Raw genomic sequence first — 23967 nt, 5'->3', positions numbered from 1 at the left:
ATTTTAAAAAATTACCCGAATAGACAAGTGGTAAAATCGGATTTCCAGCCGTTTCTGTGTTTATTAAACGTCAGCAGCGGCAAAAACTTACCCGTATTTATCGGCGTATAACACGCACAGGCGTGTAACACACACATTTATTTTAAGAGGGAAGTTTCAGGAAAAAAACTTAAATTTTAAATAGAGAACTTTGAAGCAAAATAAGGGTCAGTGCCCATCTGCAGCTTCACAAGTGCCATCAATGCAGTCTGATCAATGCCCATCTGCAGCCTCACAAGTGCCATCAATGCAGCCTCATCAGTCCACATCAATGCAGCAGCCTCACAATTGCCATCAGTGCAGCCTGATCGATGCCCATCTGCAGACTAGAGGGGACAGGGAGGGGGCGGGACAAGCGCAGACAGATTACATACAGTGAGAATCTCCTATGATAGACAGAACAGTGTTCCAATGGCGGCCCAGGAGACGGGACTTCCTATTACAGAGGCCACCAAGTAAACAGGAGTTTCTCACTGTATGTAATCTGACGGCGCTCGTCCCACCCCCTTCCCTGTCCCCTCCGAGGCAGCTAAAATTGAAGTATTGGCATATAACACGCACACGCTATTTGCACCCAATTTTCATGGTGAAAAAGTGAGTGTTATAGGCCAAAAAATACAGTACTTTTAAGAAACACACACTCACCTGTCCCAGCGATGTGTCTGCCCAAAGCCTTGGTTCTCTCCCCAGCTTCTCCCCGGCGCTGGCATCACTAGTGTGGGCACCCGGCTGTCACAGCCGGTGCGCACTGTGCATGCGTGAGTTGTGCTGCGCGTCCTGAATGGCCAGACAGTCTTCTGGGACCTGTGATATGTTCCAGAACATTGCAGGGAGGGAGGGTGAGAGGAGAATTTCTGCTCGAGTCGCCTAGGTGGTGTGAACGGAAGTGGGAGCTGTCAAAACTAGGTACCCACCCCCCCAACAAAAAAAATACATGTCAAATGTGGCATGTCAGGGGGTCAGGAGTCCTTAAAAGCGAAAGTTCTACTTTTGGGTGGAACCCTGCTTTAAAGTGTAATTGTAAAAATAATTTGGCCGATCCTATGCTCTTCTGCAACTCTCAGGCACTATTGTTCACTCTCACTGTCCACGATCGAATGAAAACAGAAGCAATCCAACTAACAGTATGTACACTATAAAGCTGGCCATACATTATTCCTTTTTTTTGTTGAACCAGCGGGTTAAATAAAAAAAAAAAAAAAAAAAAGAAAGGAAACAATTTCTCCATCCACATTAATTGGTAAACTGCAATATGTTACTGTTTTGTTTTTTGATTCAGATACACTTTTAATAAAACATGAATGCAAAAGCAAAAAAGTTAAACTACATTTTAAATGGTAGTTATATAATGTTTGGCTGAGTGTGTCTTCCAGAAACGACTACAGAGGAGACTGGGATGATATAACAAAACCATAAAGTACAGATGAATAGAGAGAAGATCTACGTAGTATAAAGAATTCTCTGGCAATCTCCAGCTGTCACCTTGCTCCCGCCCACTAGTGTTGTAATCCTCAAGGTTTAGGTTGGCCCCTCCCCCTCCTCCTCCTATCTCAGAATTCTCCAGTAATCTCCAGCACAGAGTACAGAGTTCCAGCCATCACTCAGAAGTTCCTGGCCCCGCCTTGTTATATTCATGATGTGTTACCCAGGCCCCTCCCCCTGGCTCCATATATGGAGAGCACATGGAGGGGTCCAGAAGTGGCTCAGGCAGTATAAAAGGAGTCGGGCTGGGAGAGGTTGCAGTAGAGCGAGCAGCAGAGAGCAGACGCTGACACACAGGCAGACGGCCTCCAGCTGAACTGTGACAAGAAGCTCCAGGAAAAGCAGCAGCAGAGCGACATGTTCCCTCTCAGCCTCCTCCAGTCCTCGCACAGTCCTATGTATGTCTACCGCCAGCCCGAGCTCCCCCACTGGACCGCCACACACCTCATCCTCCGCCAGCTGGAAGACGACATGCTGAGCATGAGCAGCGACATGGAGAGGAGAATGCAGCGCCTCCACCAGACTTACAATCTCCTGGCCAATGACCCAGACATGAGGAGGGGGAGGGGCGCTCAGAGCAGACACCCCACCGCCCCCCAAGACAAATCCCCCACCGAGGGCAAAGACGGGAAGGAGAACTTTGAGGTCTCCCTGGACGTGAGTCCGTTTTCTCCAGAAGAACTGACAGTGAGGACGGAAGGAAGGAGACTGATCGTGGCGGGAAAATCCGATAAGAAAAGGGAGACGGAGAATGGCGGCTTCTTCCAGGAATACAGAGAGTGGCGCAGAGAAGCCGAGCTCCCGGAAGACGTGAATCCCGAGGACGTGCTGTGCTCCTTGTCCAAGGACGGGCGGCTCCACTTCTGGGCACCTCGCCTGGCACTGCCCGCTGCCCAACAGAGAACCATCACCATCACCATGGAGCAGAGCCCAGGAGAAGGTCAGGAGTCCAACCCAGAGAACCAGAACCACCGGGGACAGCATGAGCAAGACCTCCCCCAGAATTCATCCTGATGACATGATGGGACTGAGATTTGGCTTCATCACAGATCACATTCTTCGATCTTTTACTATTCTATTCTTTTTTTGTTTACAAACTTTTTTAATTGAGGTTAAATTGTGGTACAATAAGAGGTTTCAATTACAGTAAAATTAACATATAAAGGTTATTCAGTTATATAATTATTGAAAAAAAGACAAGTAGAAAATATATTGATACAATCTATCAAGGGTTTTGTACAATAGTGTAAAGAATATATAGATATAGATAGAGATAGATATGAATGATGAAAAAATAAACAAACATAGAAATATCAATTTGAACTAATATCTCTATTCAATTGTTTGCATTTCTGAACAATACATCTCCAAGTGAGAACCAAGAGTCCCATTTTTTATTATAAAATTGTATAGAGTTTTATAATACGTGAAAGATTTTTTCCATCTGGTTAATGAAACTAATTCTTGTTTTTAATTGATTTATTGGTATTGAGGGAGATTTCCAGTGATAGGCTATGAGCCAATGAATTGGTATACATATGGTCTCATATAAGGTATAGACAGTCATTTGATTTTTAGTGAAAAATAGACATTTATGAAGTGTGAGATTTTATTCTATTGTATTACTATCTATTCCCACCCTGAGATGCAACTTTATTTTATAATTAACTCTTATTTTGGTCTTGTTATTTGTTTTATACAATCTCTTCTTTTGTTTTGTAACATATTATTTTTTAAATAAATGTTTAGATGCTAATGATAATGTCTGTTTTGATTTGTATGAAACTGTATAATGGGATATGAGATGAGGTGTTAGGGAAGTGGTCCTGACTAGAGGAGGATAGTACTGACTATGAATACAAATGATAAATATTAAAGTGGAACTTCAGCCATATCTCTTTTCTTTTCTTTTTTTTTTCCATAATGGGGAAAATCTGTAAGGTTTTGTTGCCTCATTTGACTATATTGCAAAAAAATTCTCTTTTTCTTCTCTAGGAATGTCTGTCATAAGGATAGTAAGTGAGAGAACACACACACTATTAAAAACCTGACAGACTTTCCAACTCTTCCCCATAACAAAAAAAAATGGAGTTCCACTTTAAAAAAAGGTCAACATTTAAAAAAAAAAATTTTTCTTTTAAGTTTCTCTTATATAAAAATATGCCAAATGATGTCTTTTGGGAAAATAAACACCCTAAAGTAATTGCAATTGAAATGAAAATACATGCTGGTGATGAGGGGGTTAAAACACGGAGTTTAATGATTGTGCACTAGATAAAGGATATCATGAATGTACAAGTCATACATAGACGGAGGAGAAAGTGAAGGGGTTAATGTACAGGTCATATACAGTGCGAAGATGGAAATTAAGGGGTTAATGCACAGGATAACGGAGGTGAAGGGGTTAATATGCAGATCACCACAGAGACAAGTTTGCAGGGCATGCTGAGACTTGTAGTTCCACAGCGGTGAGATGTATTTCAGGCTCATCCTTAACACATACACATTTAACAAACTTTACCTTATTTTTACACTGGAATAATTGCTCATCATTTGGAGATATTACCTCACTGTGCATTTTTATTTTTTTATTGCCTGTGGGGCTCTTCCATAACATGACTATTAAGAGCAAAGAGAAAGATCAAGGACCCGCCCACTGGGAAGTTCCTCCACCAACTCCAACTTTGCAGTCCCTGTCTGCTCCTCCCTTCTCCTGTATTATTCATTATGTATATACAGACTCTTCCCCTTTACTAGAGATACACAGAGAGCACATGGCTGGAGGGCGGATCTTAGCTGCATTGATGTTCCAGTCTGTACAGTCTGGATTAGAAGGCTGGGTAGTGATTTATGGATGAGAAGATTAAGACAGACTTTATATGGGTAACAAAATAAAGTAGAACTCCAGATAACACTCTTTGTGCATTTACAGCAACAGTTCTTTTTTGAGTTTTGTGATAAAGGTTTTACAGAAGTGAATAAAAGCTGATCATTGTAAGCACCCCTGTGCTATTATCAGACTGCATTATACAGTATTGGATATTTTTGTGTTCATATTACAGAGGAATCCAGAAAACTGACCGGATGATAAGGACTCAGCTTCACTTTATATAAAACATTCCTATTCATTCTATAAATCAAATATTAAGAGATTTCTTATTTCAAAAAACATTTTTTAAAGCATGCAAACAAAGAACAGAAGATAGTTATAAAATGAAAATATTTATTTAGAAAACTATATATACAGTATATAGAAAGAGTGAGCCAAGCAATATAAAAATCAGGAAACTGGAACAATAAGATAAATTCTAACATGGGAAAGTAGAAGTGATCTTCCTGACATCTTCTCATCCTGATAGAAATAGTGACAGAAAATCTATTAATATTGAACCAAATCTCAGTCCCATCATGTCATCAGGATGAATTCTGGGGGAGGTCTTGCTCCTGCTGTCCCCGGTGGTTCTGGTTCTCTGGGTTGGACTCCTGACCTTCTCCTGGGCTCTGCTCATTGGTGATGGTGATGGTTCTCTGTTGGGCAGCGGGCAGTGCCAGGCGAGGTGCCTGGAATTGGAGCCGCCCATCCTTGGACATGGAGCACAGCACGTCCTCGGGATTCACGTCTTCCGGGAGCTCGGCTTCTCTGCGCCACTCTCTGTATTCCTGGAAGAAGCCGCCATTCTCCGTCTCCCTTTTCTTGTCGGATTTTCCCGCCACAATCAGTCTCCTTCCTTCCGTCCTCACTGTCAGTTCTTCTGGAGAAAACGGACTCACGTCCAGGGAGAGCTCAAAGTTCTCCTTCCCGTCTTTGCCCTCGGTGGGGGATTTGTCTTGGGGGGCGGTGGGGTGTCTGCTCTGAGCCCCCCTTCTCATGTCCGGGTCATTGGCCAGGAGATGGTAAGTCTGGTGGAGGCGCTGCATTCTCCTCTCCATGTCGCTGCTCACGCTCAGCATGTCGTCTTCCAGCTGGCGGAGGATGAGGTGTGTGGCGGTCCAGTGGGGGAGCTCGGGCTGGCGGTAGACATACATAGGACTGTGCGAGGACTGGAGGAGGCTGAGAGGGAACATGTCGCTCTGCTGCTGCTTTTCCTGGAGCTTCTTGTCACAGTTCAGCTGGAGGCCGTCTGCCTGTGTGTCAGCGTCTGCTCTCTGCTGCTCGCTCTACTGCAACCTCTCCCAGCCCGGCTCCTTTTATACTGCCTGAGCCACTTTTGGACCCCTCCATGTGCTCTCCATATATGGAGCCAGGGGGAGGGGCCTGGGGGACACATCATGAATAATACGAGGCGGAGCCAGGAACTTCTGAGTGACGGCTGGAACTCTGTACTCTGTGCTGGAGATTGCTGGAGAATTCTGAGAAATATCTGTGATAGAAAGAAGATGAGTGTACATAGCCGTATACTGAGCACACATGATGGAGATTAGAACAATGTATTTATTGTATATATAGATCAGATACACACGGAGAAGCTGATCTCTAGGACAGACAATATACACAGCGTAATTACCATTTCCTAAAAGAGCTGAACAAGGCTGGGAAATCCCATTATTTTGTACAGACAACATTTTTCAGCCATTGTTGGTGACAGGGCTTTTTTTCTCAAACAATAGGTGCAGGAAATAAACCATGAACCCCCCAAAACCCCTCCCCCCACATACACCCTCCAAATCACATCAAATAGTGGGTGTGGTCAATCAATTTTCACAAAGAGTAGGAGAGTCTTAACCACTTCAATACCCAGCCATAGTCAAATGACGGCCACAGATGGGATCTCCCATCCTGGGTTGACGTCATATGACGGCCTCAGCTTTCCGCCGCTACTGCAGGCCCCCAGGGGCCCGCAGAGCGTCGATCGGGATTCTGTTGTGTCCCTCGTGACACAGCCGTTCCCCGATGGGGGTATTGAAGCGGCGTCGGCGTGCGTCGGCGGAGCGTCGGGAGTGGCGGACCTGTCACAATGCAGAGCGGCATTGGGAAGCGGCGTGCACGGTGTCCGCGCGTGCCTCCAGTGGCGCGCAGAGCGGTGATCGGGGCTGAGGCTTATCCCTTGGATACAGCTCAGCCCCGATCACTGTTGCCAATGAGATGGCTCTTCACCACATGACCGGCTGTGTCCAATCACAGCCGGTCACTAATGTAAACAAAACATACAGTGTAACTGCTGTTGCTGGGTTCTCCTCTTCACACACCGATCCAGTGTGAGGAGGAGATCAGCTAACAGTGAGTTACCTATTACATATATGTACTACTGTGCCCAGATTGCCCCCCCTAAATAAAGAGTACCTGTCATCAGGAGTACCTGTCCATCAGGAGTACCCGCCACCTCACCACCTGTCACCAGAGTACCTGCCACCTCACCACCTGCCACCAGAGTACCTGCCACCAGAGTACCCGCCACCTCACCACCAGAGTACCTGCCACCTCACCACCGGCCACCAGAGTACCTGCCACTAGAGTACCTGCCACCTCACCACCTGCCACCAGAGTACCTGCCACCTCACCAGAGTACCCGCCACCTCACCACCTGCCACCAGAGTACCCGCCACCTCACCACCTGCCACCAGAGTACCTGTCACCAGAGTACCTGTCACCTCACCAGAGTACCTGCCACCTCACCACCTGCCACCAGAGTACCTGCTACCAGAGTACATACAGCCAGTCAGCCACTATGTCCAGAAAGGTGTACACCCCAGAAGAGGCATACCAAATACTCAGTCTGACCGATGAGAGCAACGGGGAGCTCTCACCGCTCAGTTCTGATTCCGATTCTGGTTCTGGTTCGGAATATGAGCACCCCGAAGGCAGCACATCAGGATCCGAATCAGAGGAGGAAGCAGTCGGTCCAAAAAGACAATGGTCTGAACACCAGGCAGCTACCAGCAGTGCCAGCGATGCTAGACCCCAGGAGGAGGGGCCCAGTACAAGCGCTGCTAGACCCCAGGAGGAAAGGCCCAGCACAAGTGTACGCCAAAGATTTAGGGCCCAAACCCAGCTTCCAGATGCCTTGGCCAACCCATTGTGGCTGCCTTCTACCACAGGGTCAGCCACGATCCCCCCTTTTACAGCAAAGCCAGATGTGCAGGTCAACACTGCAGGTTTTTCCCAAATTGATTTTTTAAATTTATTTTTCCTTAACGAATTGATTCAAGGCATCGTGGACTAAACCAATCTCTTTGCCCAACAATTTATTGCAACCAACCCCAGCTCCAGCTATGCCTGCCCTTTTGAATGGAGACCACTAACAGTAGTGGAGCTAAAATTGTTTTTAGGCCTAAACCTCAACATGGGGCTTACAAAAAAAATGAAATGAAATAAGTATTGGTCGACCAAACCCATCCACCATATGCCAATTTTTTTCATCGGGCATGTCCAGGTCCCAATACGAAATCATAATGCGATTCTTGCATTTCAGTGACAACTCACAGTGCCCTCCCCCCAAATCACCCAAACTTTGACAAACTATATAAAATTTGCCCCCTAATTAATTTTTTTACCCAGAAGTTTGCCGAACTTTATGTCCCTGACAAAAATATATCTGTGGACGAATCCCTAGTGCATTTCACAGGCCGGCTGGGAATCAAGCAATATATCCCCAGTAAGAGGGCGAGGTACGGCTTGAAGCTTAACAAGCTTTGTGAAAGCGCCACCGGTTATGTGCACTCATTCCGCGTGTACGAAGGCAAAGATTCCCAGCTCCAGCCCCCTGAGTGTCCCTCGTACATGGGAATAAGTGGGAAAATTGTTTGGGAGTTGGCATTCCCACTCCTCCAAAAGGGGTACCATATTTACATGGACAACTATTATACTAGTTTTCCCCTTCTCCACCACCTATATCTAAAACAAACTTTGGCCTGTGGTACAACAAGAAAAAAACGAAAGGGCTTCCCACAGCGTCTTGTCACCACAAACATTCAAAGGGGGGAATCGACAAGCTTGAGGAACGAAGAAGTGTTGGCTGTGAAGTGGAGGGATAGGAAAGATGTGTACATCATGTCCACCATCCACAATGACACCTCGGTGGAACTTCATAGAAGACGCGGTACCGTTCGCAAGCCTTCCTGTATCACTGAGTACAATAAATACATGGGGGGTGGATTTAAATGATCAATTGTTGCAGCCCTATCTTTCAACAAGAAAATCCCTCTTCTGGTGCAAAAAAGTCGCAATTTACTTTTTTCATTTGGCCCTTTTAAATTCTTTCATCATCTACCAGAAATCAACAGAAACACCCACCACCTTCATAAAGTTTATTGAAGACATTGTCCCTGCCCTGATTTATCAGCAAGTATCCCCCCCCCCCAGAAAGCATTCGCTCCGATTCTGTCAGCAGACTACATGAGCACCACTTCCCGGACCATATTCCACCAACAGGATCCGGAAGACGACGCCAAAAAAAAATGTCAGGTGTGCACGAAAAGAGGGATTAGGAAAGATACCAGCTTCCATTGTCCCGACTGTCCCTCCCAACCTGGCCTTTGCATCGGAGAATGCTTCAAGCGATATCACACTCTGGAAAATTATTAGTCCATATTTCTAATACTGCCATTTCCCCGTTTTCAATTTCTGTCCTGAATATTTCCCTTCCTCAACCAACCATATCATTGCCTTCCATGTAACCGACCCTGGCCTGTTTCTCGACTATACCTCTGCCTACCGTCTGCATTGTTTTTCCGCCATGTTTTTGCCTTTCACGTGAACTGACCCTGGACTGAATCAACTATGCCTCTGCCTACCGTCTATTTCTGCCTTTTACCTGCACTGACCTCGGCCTGTTGACCATGTTTTTGCCCGCCCCTTGGATTAATCTTTCACCCTGCTACACAGGGGTCTCACATATGTGAGGAGCTCCAGAATAGTGTTCGGAGTTCAGAAAAACAGTTTTTGGTTTTCTGTGTTCCCAGAACAGGGTCTGGTTGCCCGGAGGCTTCAAAGTGATAAGGGTGGCAGAAGCCTCTACCCCTCTCCCCATTCTTTCCTGACCGATGCCCTAAGCTTGATGGTACTGTCTGCTCCCTGGACAAATACTCTGGCTGTGCTGACCATACCTCTGCCTGCTGCATGTACTAACTATGGACAGTATTCCTGCCTGCTGCATGGACGATTCTTTGATCCTTTTGCTGCTGCTGACCATATCCCTGCCTGCTATCTGGACCAATGCTTTGGCTGTGCTGACATCTCTACCTGTACTGACTATTCCTGCCTGCTGCCTGTTTTGCTGTCGCTGTCCACATTCCTGCCTGCTGCCTGGACCGATGCTCTTTTCTGTGGACCACTGCACTACTAAAACCGCAGGTAATCTTTTCTTTACCCTTTACTCAGCAGAATGTATTTTGGTTTGTATTTGTACAGTACATGCTATGTGTTAGAAATATGAAGGGCCTTCAACAATGGGATAGGTTGGCAGGACTTTGTGTGTAATGTATGCTCCTAGAACAACTGACAGTGCTACTTGGATGTTGGGCCTCTGTATGTGGCCAGGCTATGTAAAAGTCTCACACATGTGGTATCTCCATACTCAGGAGGAGTAGCAGAATGTATTTTGGGGTGTCCTTTTTGCTATGTACATGCTGTGTGTTGGACTTATCTTATAAATGGACAACTTTGGGCGTTTCCATTGTCTTGGTGCTCCAGGGCCTTCAAAATTGTAATAGGTGGTTGAGAAATTAGATGTGTAAATTATGCTTGTTGAACGCCTGACGGTGCTACTTGGATGTTGGGCCTCTGTATTTGCTATGTCCTTTTTGCTATGTACATGCTGTGTGTTGGACTTATCTTATAAATGGACAACTTTGGGCGTTTCCATTGTCTTGGTGCTCCAGGGCCTTCAAAATTGTAATAGGTGGTTGAGAAATTAGATGTGTAAATTATGCTTGTTGAACGCCTGACGGTGCTACTTGGATGTTGGGCCTCTGTATGTGGCCAGGCTGTGTAAAAGTCTCACACATGTGGTATCGCCATACTCGGGAGGAGTAGCAGAATGTATTTTGGGGTGTCAGTTTTGCTACGTACATGCTATGTGTTGGTAATATGTTATAAATGGACAACTTTGTATAAAAAAAATGTGTTTTCATGTTTTTTCCACATATTCCACAAACTTCAGGAAACAAATGAACCATTCAAAAGACTAATTATGCCTCATAGATTATACGTTGGGGTGTTAGCTTTCCAAAATGGGGTCATTTTGTGGGCAATTCCATTGTCCTGGTGCTCCAGGGCCTTCAAAATTGTAATAGGTGGTTGAGAAATGAGATGTGTAATTTATGCTCCTAGAATGCCTGAAGCTGCTATTTCAATGTTGGGCCTCTGTACGTGGCCAGGCTGTGTAAAAGTCTCACACATTTGGTATCACCATACTCAGTAGGAGTAGCATAATGTATTTTGGGGTGTCATTTTTGCTATGTACATGCTATGTGTTGGAAATATCTTATGAATGGACAACTTTGTGTAAAAAAAAAAATGCGTTTTCATTTTTTTTCCACAGTTTCCAAAAACTTCTGGAAAAAAATGAACCGTTCAAAAGACTCATGCCTCATAGATTATACATTGGGGTGTTAGCTTTCCAAAATGAGGCGATTTTGTGAGCGTTTCCATTGTCCTGGTGCTCCAGGGTCTTCAAAACTGTAATAGGTGATTGAGAAATGAGATGTGTAATTTATGCATGTAGAACGCCTGATGGTGCTACTTCAATGTTGGGCCTCTGTATGTGGCCAGGCTGTGTAAGAGTCTCACACATGTGGTATCGCCATACTCTGGAGGAGAAGCAGAATGTATTTTGGGGTGTCAGTTTTCCTACATCAATGCTATGTGTTGGAAATATCTTATAAATGGACAACTTTGTATTAAAAAAATGCGTTTTCATTTTTTTCCCACATATTCCAAAAACTACTGGAAAAAAATGAACTGTTCAAAAGAATCATTATGCCTCATAGATTATACGCTGGGGTGTTAGCTTTCCAAAATTGGGTCATTTTGTGGGTGTTTCCATTGACCTGGTGCTCCAGGGCCTTCAAAAGTGTGATAGGTTGTCATCAAATGAAGTGTGCAATTTATGCTCGTAAAACACCTGACGGTGCTAGTTGGATGTTAGACCTCTGTATGTGGCCAGGCTGTGCAAAAGTCTCACACATGTAGTATCACTATACTCAGGAGGAGTAGCAGAATGTATTTTGGGGTGTCATTGCAAGTATGCATGTGCTGTGTGAGAGAAATAACTTGTTATTATGACAATTTTGTGCAAAAAAATAAATTAAAAAAAAATTTCCAAGAATTGTGGGAAAAAATTACAACTTCAATAAACTCACCATGCCTCTTACTAAATACCTTGGAATGTCTGCTTTCCAAAAGGGGGTAATTTGGGGGGTATTTGTACTTTCCTGGCTTGTTAGGGCCTCAAGAAATGAGATAGGCCTTCAGTACATCAGGTGTGATCAGATGTGATCATTTTTCAATGATTTACACCATAGCTTGTACACTCTATAACTTTCACAGAGACCAAATAATATACACTAATTTGGGTTATTTTTACTAAAGATATGTAGCAGTATACATTTTGGCCCAAATTTATGAAGAAAAATTACTTATTTGCAAAATTTTACAAAAGAAACTAAAAAAAAGTGTTTTTTTTTCAAAAATTTCTCTCTTTTTTCTCTTATATTGCAAAAAACAAAACAAAAATGATAAAAATTTGGTTTGGGTACAGTGTAGCATGACTGAGTAATTGTCATTCAAAGTGTGAGAGCGCTGAAAGCTAAAAATTGGTCTGGGAAGGAAGGGTGTATAAAAGCCCTGTATTGAAGTGGTTAAAGGGGCATTAAATACCAAGATTGCATTACATACAGAGTGCAGAGTTCAGGGGGGAAACTGGACTTCTGTGTTTACGTGATTGTGGTGAGCAGGTCCCCCCATGGGTTTGAGCCAGAGTTGGTGGAACTGAGTTCCACCAAGTTCCCCCTGAAAAAAGCCCTGGTTGGTGAGACCCAATGGCAGCTGGTGTTGGAGGATTTTTGGGGGGCATGGGTGGGCCCCAACAGATCCACACTTACCCTATGGGCGGAAAACTCCAATGGCTCTTCTGGCCATGCAGTACATGAAGTACTGCAGTGTGGAATGTGGTAAGATAGCTGCTCGGAGGTATCCAGGACCAGTGTGGAGCACAAGCAGCCGGCATTGAGGCCTTTCATAAGTAGGAGCCGTTCATAAGTCGGGCATTTGTACGTCAGGGACTACCCGTATGTCTAAAATATGCAGCACCCTCTACCATAGGTAGGTGCTAGAGTGAGGATTTTGTAAGGGAAACTGTCAGTGCAGATACATTTGGGCAGGCCTATGCTTCAGGCTAGGCCTGCTTGTTTTGATCTGGGGGGCAGGGAGTGGTTAGTGCAGCAGTGGGTGTGACCCCCTGTGCTTTAGTTCTGAGGCGCCTCCCCTGCTTCCATGAAGAATGTTCTGGAAGAGGGGCAGGGCCTAGGACTGGAGTGGCAGGCTGCTCATGTGAGGAGCTCTGACCAAGCCCCAACTGGAATTGGCAGGGGGCAGGCCTCCCATATAAGCTGAGGTAACAGCCCACTGGGGGAAGTTGTCGGCCGGGAGACTTGGAGAATGGAGTACTAGGCAGCAGCAGGGGCCCCATCCCATCTTGGGGGGTGCAAGGCCGAGCGGAGGAGCCTGGGAGAGCATGGAGGGAGCTTCATCTTTATACGGTCATGGATGAAGTATTCTGAAACAGGCTTTATGTCCAGTTAAAGTTCTCCATCATGGACTTGGGGCAGAAGAAGGTCGGTGAGTGGACCACAGTGGAGTTTTGGATGAGGCATGCCAGGGGAGCTTGGTGCAAGGCCAGAGGAGAGACTGTGGGGAGAGTGTCAAATCGCTGTGGCCTGAGGGCGCAGGATTTGCAGGCCGGACTAGCTGGAAGCAGTAGTCCACCAATCAACACATGCTACTAAATTCCTAGGCCCCTGGAGAGAGGTACTGCAGACCTCTGGCCTAGTAAAAGTGCAACCAAGTCTAGCCAGCAACCGAGACTGTTCAGAGTGGTCTCTTTTGTCAAAAGAGGATGATGTGACAGGAAGTGTAATGATCTACAGTGGAAGTTTGTTCAGGAGGGTGGAAGTCCTGGGAGCAACAGTCTGCAGGAGATAAGCAGAGGAGGAGAAATAGTCTGCATAGTGTTATGCAGGGGAAGTGACTGTAGATACTATGTGTACATCAGTACTTCACAGCTCAACCTTTTGTTCTAATTCTTAAATATGATGGCAAAGCAATTGTTCTATGGGCATCCCATATTTCCATCCCCCAACCAAGTTATATCCCCAATAAACAAAACAACGCAAATGACTGTTCATTGTCTCAGAAGTGATAGATGGAGCTGTGCCAGTAGGGTGACATGGTGGATGTTAGATACTAGTAGCAACCAAGCGCTACAAATGCATAGCATTTTAATGCACGCTAAAATGCGCATCAACACACGTCAAAACACACATCAACGTACAGTAGGTGACCGCGATATTGTGTCAATCTCGCCGCTGGTTTATCGGCGAGATTTGACACCTGCGAGCCCCATTGAGGGAGCCAGTGCCCAACTAGCTTGCATCATCGGGAAAGGAAAACTGTTTTTTCCTTTTGCGATGAGTGACAGGCAGTGCTGATAGCTGTCTGGTATGGATCATGAGGGGGAACAGCGCACCAAATTTTAAATAAAAAAAACGGCATGGCTTCCCCCCAGGGGCATACCAGGCCCTTAGGTCTGGTATGGATTTTAAGGGGAACCTCCTACACTGAAAAAACGGCGTGGGGGTCCCCCCAAAATCCATACCAGATCCTTATCCGAGCACACAGCCTGGCCGGTCAGGAAAGGGGGTGGGGACGAGCGAGCGCCCCCCCCCTCCTGAACCGTACCAGGCCGCATGCCCTCAATATGGGGGGTGGGCACTTTGGGGCAGGGGGGCGCCCTGCGGCCCCCCCACCCCAAAGCACCTTGTCCCCATGTTGATGAGGACAAGGACCTCTTCCCGACAACAGGCGGAGGGCTTATCGGAATCCGGGAGCCCCCTTTAATAAGGGGGCCCTCAGATCCCGGCTCCCCACCCTATGTGAATGAGTATGGGGTACATCGTACCCCTACCCATTCACCTGGGGAAAAAAGTGTCAATAAAAAAACACACTACACAGGTTTTTAAAGTAATTTATTAGGCAGCTCCGGGAGTCTTCTTCCGACTTCGGGGGCTTCTTCCGACTTATCCGCTCTCTCCGGCCTCTTCTCCCGGTGTCCGGTTCTTCTCCCGCTCTCCGGATCTTCTGCTGGGCTCCTCCGCTATCTTCTGCTCTTTTGCCGCTCTTTTGCTAGCGGTGGCCCGGTCTTCTCCCCCGTCTTGTTCCTTCTTCTCTTCTTCTGATGTTGACACGACGCTCTCTCCCACTGTAATGCTGTGTGAGCGGTGAACGGGTTCGTAACTCTGGGACTTCCTGTATTTGTTTTTGGAGTGTGTTTTGGAGATTTTTGAAGAGATTTTTTGGTAAACAGGGTGTCTAGCACAACAGCCCAAATCATTGTTATTGCTCTAGCCACAGACTCTTTTTACAATTATCCTTGTAATCCTTTTGCTTTGGGTTTCAACGCATGTTGATGTACAGTACCTGACCGCGAGAATGTGTTTCCAGCGCGATCCCATCGCGCTGGTTCTCGGCGACAGGGTACTGTGCATCTTGCGCTGGCTCGCTCATCGGGAAAGGAAAACTGTTTTTTCCTTTCGCAATGAGTGACAGGCAGTGCTGATAGCAGTCTGGTATGAATCATGAGGGGGATGCCATAAGATAAATGGAAACGTGTATCCATTTACCCTGCATTTACTGCAGGTCAGTGGGAATTCAGCCTAATGGTTTTTAAAGTGTCACCTATTGAGAATTTTCTGTACAATCGTTTTTTTGTGATTCCACGAGCATGCGCAAGACTTGACATGTTTGGTATTTATTTACTTAACACAACCCTATCTTTTATATTTTGCCAAAAATTGGGTATAATATTGTATTTGTACTAAAAGGCATTTTAGCGTATTATTTTCCGAAGATAAACATTTGATAAATACTGTATTTATTGGCGTATAACACTCACTCTTTCACCATGAAAATCGGTTGCAAATAGCGTGTGCGTGTTATACGTCAATACTTCAATTTTAGCTGCCTCGGGGGGGACAGGGAGGGGGGCGGGACGAGTGCCATCAGATTACATACAGTGAGAATCTCCTGTTTACTTGGCGGCTTCTGTAATAGGAAGTCCCGTCTCCTGGGCCGCCATTGGACCACTGTTCTGTCCATCATAGGAGATTCTCACTGTATGTAATCTGTCGGCGCTCATCCCGCCCCCTCCCTGTCCCCTCTAGGCTGCAGATGGGCATTGATCAGGCTGCACTGATGGCAATGGTGAGGCTGCTGCATTGATGGCAATGGTGAGGCTGCTGCATTGATGGCAATGGCGAGGCTACTGCATTGATGAGGCTGCATTGATGGCACTTGTGAGGCTGCAGATGGGCATTGATCAGGCTGCATTGATGGCAATGGTGGGGCTGCAGATGGGCACTGACCCTTATTTTGCTTCAAAGATCCTTATTTAAAATTTAAGTTTTTTTCCTGAAACGTCCCTCTTAAAATTAATGTGTGTGTTACAGTATATGCCGATAAATACGGTAACTGCACAAATATTGTGTCATATAAAAATTGCAACGCCCACTATTTTATTCTCCAGGGTTTCTGTTTTTAGAAAGTATTTACTTCTTTAGGGTAAATTCTAGCCAAAAAATGCAGATTTTAGTGTGTGCAGAAAATTTTAAAAAATTACCCGAATAGACAAGTGGTAAAAGCGGATTTCCAGCCGTTTCTGTGTTTATTAAACGTCAGCAGCGCCAAAAACTTACCTGTATTTATCGGCGTATAACACGCACAGGCGTGTAACACACACATTCATTTTAAGAGGGAAGTTTCAGGAAAAAAACTTAAATTTTAAATAGAGAACTTTGAAGCAAAATAAGTGTCAGTGCCCATCTGCAGCTTCACAAGTGCCATCAATGCAGTCCGATCAATGCCCATCTGCAGCCTCACAAGTGCCATCAATGCAGCCTCATCAGTCCACATCAATGCAGCAGCCTCACCATTGCCATCAGTGCAGCCTGATCTATGCCCATCTGCAGACTAGAGGGGACAGGGAGGGGGCGGGACAAGCGCAGACAGATTACATACAGTGAGAATCTCCTATGATAGACAGAACAGTGTTCCAATGGCGGCCCAGGAGACGGGACTTCCTATTACAGAGGCCACCAAGTAAACAGGAGTTTCTCACTGTATGTAATCTGACGGCGCTCGTCCCACCCCCTTCCCTGTCCCCTCCGAGGCAGCTAAAATTGAAGTATTGGCATATAACACGCACACGCTATTTGCACCCAATTTTCATGGTGAAAAAGTGAGTGTTATAGGCCAATAAATACAGTACTTTTAATAAACACACACTCACCTGTCCCAGTGATGTGTCTGCCCAAAGCCTTGTTCTCTCCCCAGCTTCTCCCCGGCGCTGGCATCACTAGTGTGGGCACCCGGCTGTCACAGCCGGTGCGCACTGTGCATGCGTGAGTTGTGCTGCGCGTCCTGAATGGCCAGACAGTCTTCTGGGACCTGTGACATATTCCAGAACATTGCAGGGAGGGAGGGTGAGAGGAGAATTTCTGCTCGAGTCGCCTAGGTGGTGTGAACGGAAGTGGGAGCTGTCAAAACTAGGTACCCACCCCCCCAACAAAAAAAATACATGTCAAATGTGGCATGTCAGGGGGTTAGGAGTCCTTAAAAGCGAAAGTTCTACTTTTGGGTGGAACCCTGCTTTAAAGTGTAATTGTAAAAATAATTTGGCCGATCCTATGCTCATCTGCAACTCTCAGGCACTATTGTTCACTCTCACTGTCCACGATCGAATGAAAATAGAAGCAATCCAACTAACAGTATGTACACTATAAAGCTGGCTATACATTATTCTTTTTTTTTGTTGAACCAGCGGGTTAAATAAAAAAAAAAAAAAAAAAAGAAAGGAAACAATTTCTCCATCCACACTAATTGGTAAACTGCAATATGTTACTGTTTTGTTTTTTGATTCAGATACACTTTTAATAAAACATGAATGCAAAAGCAAAAAAGTTAAACTACATTTTAAAATGGTTGTTATATAATGTTTGGCTGAGTGTGTCTTCCAGAAACGACTACAGAGGAGACTGGGATGATATAACAAAACCATAAAGTACAGATGAATAGAGAGAAGATCTACGTAGTATAAAGAATTCTCTGGCAATCTCCAGCTGTCACCTTGCTCCCGCCCACAAGTGTTGTAATCCTCAAGGTTTAGGTTGGCCCATCCCCCTCCTATCTCAGAATTCTCCAGTAATCTCCAGCACAGAGTACAGAGTTCCAGCCATCACTCAGAAGTTCCTGGCCCCGCCTCGTATTATTCATGATGTGTTCCCCAGGCCCCTCCCCCTGGCTCCATACATGGAGAGCACATGGAGGGGTGCAGAAGTGGCTCAGGCAGTATAAAAGGAGTCGGGCTGGGAGAGGTTGCAGTAGAGCGAGCAGCAGAGAGCAGACGCTGACACATAGGCACACGGCCTCCAGCTGAACTGTGACAAGAAGCTCCAGGAAAAGCAGCAGCAGAGCGACATGTTCCCTCTCAGCCTCCTCCAGTCCTCGCACAGTCCTGTGTATGTCTACCGCCAGCCCGAGCTCCCCCACTGGACCGCCACACACCTCATCCTCCGCCAGCTGGAAGACGACATGCTGAGCGTGAGCAGCGACATGGAGAGGAGAATGCAGCGCCTCCACCAGGCTTACAATCTCCTGGCCAATGACCCAGACATGAGGAGGGGGAGGGGGGCTCAGAGCAGACACCCCACCGCCCCCCAAGACAAATCCCCCACCGAGGGCAAAGACGGGAAGGAGAACTTTGAGCTCTCCCTGGACGTGAGTCCGTTTTCTCCAGAAGAACTGACAGTGAGGACGGAAGGAAGGAGACTGATCGTGGCGGGAAAATCCGATAAGAAAAGGGAGACGGAGAATGGCGGCTTCTTCCAGGAATACAGAGAGTGGCGCAGAGAAGCCGAGCTCCCGGAAGACGTGAATCCCGAGGACGTGCTGTGCTCCATGTCCAAGGACGGGCGGCTCCACTTCTGGGCACCTCGCCTGGCACTGCCCGCTGCCCAACAGAGAACCATCACCATCACCATGGAGCAGAGCCCAGGAGAAGGTCAGGAGTCCAACCCAGAGAACCAGAACCACCGGGGACAGCAGGAGCAAGACCTCCCCCAGAATTCATCCTGATGACATGATGGGACTGAGATTTGGCTTCATCACAGATCACATTCTTCGATCTTATTCTATTCTATTCTTTTTTTGTTTACAAACTTTTTTAATTGAGGTTAAATTGTGGTACAATAAGAGGTTTCAATTACAGTAAAATTAACATATAAAGGTTATTCAGTTATATAATTATTGAAAAAAAGACAAGTAGAAAATATATTGATACAATCTATCAAGGGTTTTGTACAATAGTGTAAAGAATATATAGATATTGATATAGATAGAGATGAATTATGAAAAAATAAACAAACATAGAAATATCAATTTGAACTAATATCTCTATTCAATTGTTTGCATTCCTGAACAATACATCTCCAAGTGAGAACCAAGAGTCACATTTTTTATTATAAAATTGTATAGAGTTTTATAATACGTGAAAGATTTTTCCATCTGGTTAATGAAACTAATTCTTGTTTTTAATTGATTTATCGGTATTGAGGGAGATTTCCAGTGATAGGCTATGAGCCAATGAATTGGTATACATATGGTCTCATATAAGGTATAGACAGTCATTTGATTTTTAGTGAAAAATAGACATTTATGAAGTGTGAGATTTTATTCTATTTTATTACTATCTATTCCCACCCTGAGATGCAACTTTATTTTATAATTAACTCTTATTTTGGTCTTGTTATTTGTTTTATACAATCTCTTCTTTTGTTTTGTAACATATTATTTTTTAAATAAATGTTTAGATGCTAATGATATTGTCTGTTTTGATTTGTATGAAACTGTATAATGGGATATGAGATGAGGTGTTAGGGAAGTGGTCCTGACTAGAGGAGGATAGTACTGACTATGAATACAAATGATAAATATTAAAGTGGAACTTCAGCCATATCTCTTTTCTTTTCTTTTTTTTTCCATAATGGGGAAAATCTGTAAGGTTTTGTTGCCTCATTTGACTATATTGCAAAAAAATTCTCTTTTTCTTCTCTAGGAATGTCTGTCATAAGGATAGTAAGTGAGAGAACACACAAACTATTAAAAACCTGACAGACTTTCCAACTCTTCCCCATAACAAAAAAAAAAAAAAAAAAAACATTTTGTATGGAGTTCCACTTTAACTTGTGTACCAGTCTGTATATCCCCAATTCATTACCGGGCCACTTTTCAGTGCTGTGATAGTTTGACTGACAATTACTTGGTCATGCAGCACTGTACCAAAAAAAAAAAATAGATATTTATATTTATATGATTTTTTTTTTTGAGAAACATAAAGCATTATTTGGTGATATTAAATATGCTTCAAGTTTCTAATTTTTTAACTGTATAGGTAAAAAAAGGTCAACATTTAAAAAAAAAAAATTTTTCTTTTAAGTTTCTCTTATATAAAAATATGCCAAATGATGTCTTTTGGGAAAGTAAACACCCTAAAGTAATTGCAATTGAAATGAAAATACATGCTGGTGATGAGGGGGTTAAAACACTGAGTTTAATGATTGTGCACTAGATAAAGGGTATCATGAATGTACAAGTCATACATAGAGGGAGGAGAAAGTGAAGGGGTTAATGTGTAGGTCATATACAGTGTGAAGATGGAAATTAAGGGGTTAATGCACAGGTCATATACAGTGTGAAGATGGAAATTAAGGGGTTAATGTACAGGATAACGGAGGTGAAGGGGTTAATATGCAGATCACCACAGAGACAAGTTTGCAGGGCATGCTGAGACTTGTAGTTCCACAGCGGTGAGATGTATTTCAGGCTCATCCTTAACACATACACATTTAACAAACTTTACCTTATTTTTACACTGGAATAATTGCTCATCATTTGGAGAGATTACCTCACTGTGCATTTTTATTTTTTTATTGCCTGCAGGGCTCTTCCATAACATGACTATTAAGAGCAAAGAGAAAGATCAAGGACCCGCCCACTGGGAAGTTCCTCCACCAACTCCAACTTTGCAGTCCCTGTCTGCTCCTCCCTTCTCCTGTATTATTCATTATGTATATACAGACTCCTCCCCTTTACTAGAGATATACAGAGAGCACATGGCTGGAGGGCGGATCTTAGCTGCATTGATGATCCAGTCTGTACAGTCTGGATTAGAAGGCTGGGTAGTGATTTATGGATGAGAAGATTAAGACAGACTTTATATGGGTAACAAAATAAAGTAGAACTCCAGATAACACTCTTTGTGCATTTACAGCAACAGTTCTTTTTTGAGTTTTGTGATAAAGGTTTTACAGAAGTGAATAAAAGCTGATCATTGTAAGCACCCCTGTGCTATTATCAGACTGCATTATACAGTATTGGATATTTTTGTGTTCATATTACAGAGGAATCCAGAAAACTGACCGGATGATAAGGACTCAGCTTCTCTTTATATAAAACATTTCTGTTCATTCTATAAATCAAATATTAAGAGATTTCTTATTTAAAAAAACATTTTTTAAAGCATGCAAAGAACAGAAGATAGTTATAAAATGAAAATATTTATTTAGAAAACTATATATACAGTATATAGAAAGAGTGAGCCAAGCAATATAAAAATCAGGAAACTGGAACAATAACATAAATTCTAACATGGGAAAGTAGAAGTGATCTTCCTGACATCTTCTCATCCTGATAGAAATAGTGACAGAAAATCTATTAATATTGTACCAAATCTCAGTCCCATCATGTCATCAGGATGAATTCTGGGGGAGGTCTTGCTCCTGCTGTCCCCGGTGGTTCTGGTTCTCTGGGTTGGACTCCTGACCTTCTCCTGGGCTCTGCTCATTGGTGATGGTGATGGTTCTCTGTTGGGCAGCGGGCAGTGCCAGGCGAGGTGCCTGGAATTGGAGCTGCCCGTCCTTGGACATGGAGCACAGCACGTCCTCGGGATTCACGTCTTCCGGGAGCTCGGCTTCTCTGCGCCACTCTCTGTATTCCTGGAAGAAGCCGCCATTCTCCGTCTCCCTTTTCTTGTCGGATTTTCCCGCCACGATCAGTCTCCTTCCTTCCGTCCTCCAGTTCTTCTGGAGAAAACGGACTCATGTCCAGGGAGAGCTCAAAGTTCTCCTTCCCGTCTTTGCCCTCGGTGGGGGATTTGTCTTGGGGGGCGGTGGGGTGTCCGCTCTGAGCCCCCCTCCCCCTCCTCATGTCCGGGTCATTGGCCAGGAGATGGTAAGCCTGGTGGAGGCGCTGCATTCTCCTCTCCATGTCGCTGCTCACGCTCAGCATGTCGTCTTCCAGCTGGCGGAGGATGAGGTGTGTGGCAGTCCAGTGGGGGAGCTCGGGCTGGCGGTAGACATACACAGGACTGTGCAAGGACTGGAGGAGGCTGAGAGGGAACATGTCGCTCTGCTGCTGCTTTTCCTGGAGCTTCTTGTCACAGTTCAGCTGGAGGCCGTCTACCTGTGTGTCAGCGTCTTCTCTCTGCTGCTCGCTCTACTGCAACCTCTCCCAGCCCGACTCCTTTTATACTGCCTGAGCCACTTCTGGACCCCTCCATGTGCTCTCCATATATGGAGCCAGGGGGAGGGGCCTGGGGGACACATCATGAATAATACGAGGCGGAGCCAGGAACTTCTGAGTGACGGCTGGAACGCTGTACTCTGTGCTGGAGATTGCTGGAGAATTCTGAGAAATATCTGTGATAGAAAGAAGATGAGTGTATATAGCCGTATACTGAGCACACATGATGGAGATTAGAACAATGTATATATTGTATATATAGATCAGATACTCACGGAGAAGCTGATCTCTAGGACAGACAATATACACAGCGTAATTACCATTTCCTAAAAGAGCTGAACAAGGCTGGGAAATCCTATTATTTTGTACAGACAACATTTTTCAGCCATTGTTGGTGACAGGGCTTTTTTTCTCAAACAATAGGTGCAGGAAATAAACCATGAACCCCCCAAAACCCCTCCCCCCACATACACCCTCCAAATCACATCAAATAGTGGGTGTGGTCAATCAATTTTCACAAAGAGTAGGAGAGTCTTAACCTCTTCAATACCCAGCCATAGTCAAATGACGGCCACAGATGGGATCTCCCATCCTGGGTGGACGTCATATGACGGCCTTGGCTTTCCGCCGCTACTGCGGGCCCCCAGGGGCCCGCAGAGCGGCGATCGGGGTTCCGTTGTGTCCCTCGTGACACAGCCGTTCCCCGATGGGGGTATTGAAGCGTCGGCGGCGTGCGTCGGCGGAGCGTCGGGAGTGGCGGACCTGTCACAATGCAGACCGGCATTGGGAAGCAGCATGCACGGTGTCCGCGCGTGCCTCCAGTGGCGCGCAGAGCGGTGATCGGGGCTGAGGCTTATCCCTTGGATACAGCTCAGCCCCGATCACTGTTGCCAATGAGATGGCTCTTCACCACATGACCGGCTGTGTCCAATCACAGCCGGTCACTAATGTAAACAAAACATACAGTGTAACTGCTGTTGCTGGGTTCTCCTCTTCACACACCGATCCAGTGTGAGGAGGAGATCAGCTAACAGTGAGTTACCTATTACATATATGTACTACTGTGCCCAGATTGCCCCCCTAAATAAAGAGTACCTGTCATCTAGAGTACCTGTCATCAGGAGTACCTGTCCATCAGGAGTACCTGCCACCTCACCACCTGCCACCAGAGTATCCGCCACCTCACCACCAGAGTACCTGCCACCTCACCACCGGCCACCAGAGTACCTGCCACTAGAGTACCTGCCACCTCACCACCTGCCACCGGAGTACCCGCCACCTCACCACCTTCCACCAGAGTACCCACCACCTCACCACCTGCCACCAGAGTACCTGTCACCAGAGTACCTGTCACCTCACCAGAGTACCTGCCACCTCACCACCTGCCACCAGAGTACCTGCTACCAGAGTACATACAGCCAGTCAGCCACTATGTCCAGAAAGGTGTACACCCCAGAAGAGGCATACCAAATACTCAGTCTGACCGATGAGAGCAATGGGGAGCTCTCACCGCTCAGTTCTGATTCCGATTCTGGTTCTGGTTCGGAATATGAGCACCCCGAAGGCAGCACATCAGGATCCGAATCAGAGGAGGAAGCAGTCGGTCCAAAAAGACGACGGTCTGAACACCAGGCAGCTACCAGCAGTGCCAGCGATGC

The 23967-nt window shown here is 45.4% G+C and overlaps 3 protein-coding genes and 1 pseudogene across 3 annotated transcripts; 2 read left to right on the top strand and 2 right to left on the bottom strand.

The window, feature by feature from the left end:
* The first annotated feature begins 1706 nt into the window (after nt 1-1706).
* Nucleotides 1707-3159, top strand: LOC141110118 (heat shock protein 30C-like). The gene has a single exon (XM_073601334.1). The coding sequence runs from the start codon at nt 1879-1881 to the stop codon at nt 2533-2535; it is 657 nt and encodes a 218-aa protein (XP_073457435.1). The 5' UTR covers nt 1707-1878; the 3' UTR covers nt 2536-3159.
* Nucleotides 3160-4935: 1776 nt separating this feature from the next.
* Nucleotides 4936-5678, bottom strand: LOC141110117 (heat shock protein 30C-like). Its single transcript, XM_073601333.1, has one exon. It carries the CDS (start codon nt 5584-5586, stop codon nt 4936-4938), a length of 651 nt encoding a protein of 216 aa, XP_073457434.1. The 5' UTR covers nt 5587-5678.
* A 12364-nt stretch (nt 5679-18042) lies between these two features.
* Nucleotides 18043-19606, top strand: LOC141110116 (heat shock protein 30C-like). Its single transcript, XM_073601332.1, has one exon. It carries the CDS (start codon nt 18209-18211, stop codon nt 18863-18865), a length of 657 nt encoding a protein of 218 aa, XP_073457433.1. The 5' UTR covers nt 18043-18208; the 3' UTR covers nt 18866-19606.
* A 1780-nt stretch (nt 19607-21386) lies between these two features.
* LOC141110115 (heat shock protein 30C-like) lies at nt 21387-22189 on the bottom strand (annotated as a pseudogene).
* Between the last annotated feature and the right edge of the window lie 1778 nt (nt 22190-23967).

Source organism: Aquarana catesbeiana, linkage group LG10 (assembly GCF_042186555.1).
Source record: "Aquarana catesbeiana isolate 2022-GZ linkage group LG10, ASM4218655v1, whole genome shotgun sequence".
In the NCBI taxonomy this organism is placed as follows: Eukaryota; Metazoa; Chordata; class Amphibia; order Anura; family Ranidae; genus Aquarana; species Aquarana catesbeiana.
The sequence above is the reverse complement of the archived record's forward strand: the minus strand, read 5'-3'. Positions and strand labels throughout refer to the sequence as shown.

Bases quoted from the DNA above. Each gene is read 5' to 3' on its own strand.
- LOC141110118 (XM_073601334.1), top strand. From the start codon at position 1,879: ATGTTCCCTCTCAGCCTCCTCCAGTCCTCGCACAGTCCTATGTATGTC.
- LOC141110117 (XM_073601333.1), bottom strand. From the start codon at position 5,586: ATGTTCCCTCTCAGCCTCCTCCAGTCCTCGCACAGTCCTATGTATGTC.
- LOC141110116 (XM_073601332.1), top strand. From the start codon at position 18,209: ATGTTCCCTCTCAGCCTCCTCCAGTCCTCGCACAGTCCTGTGTATGTC.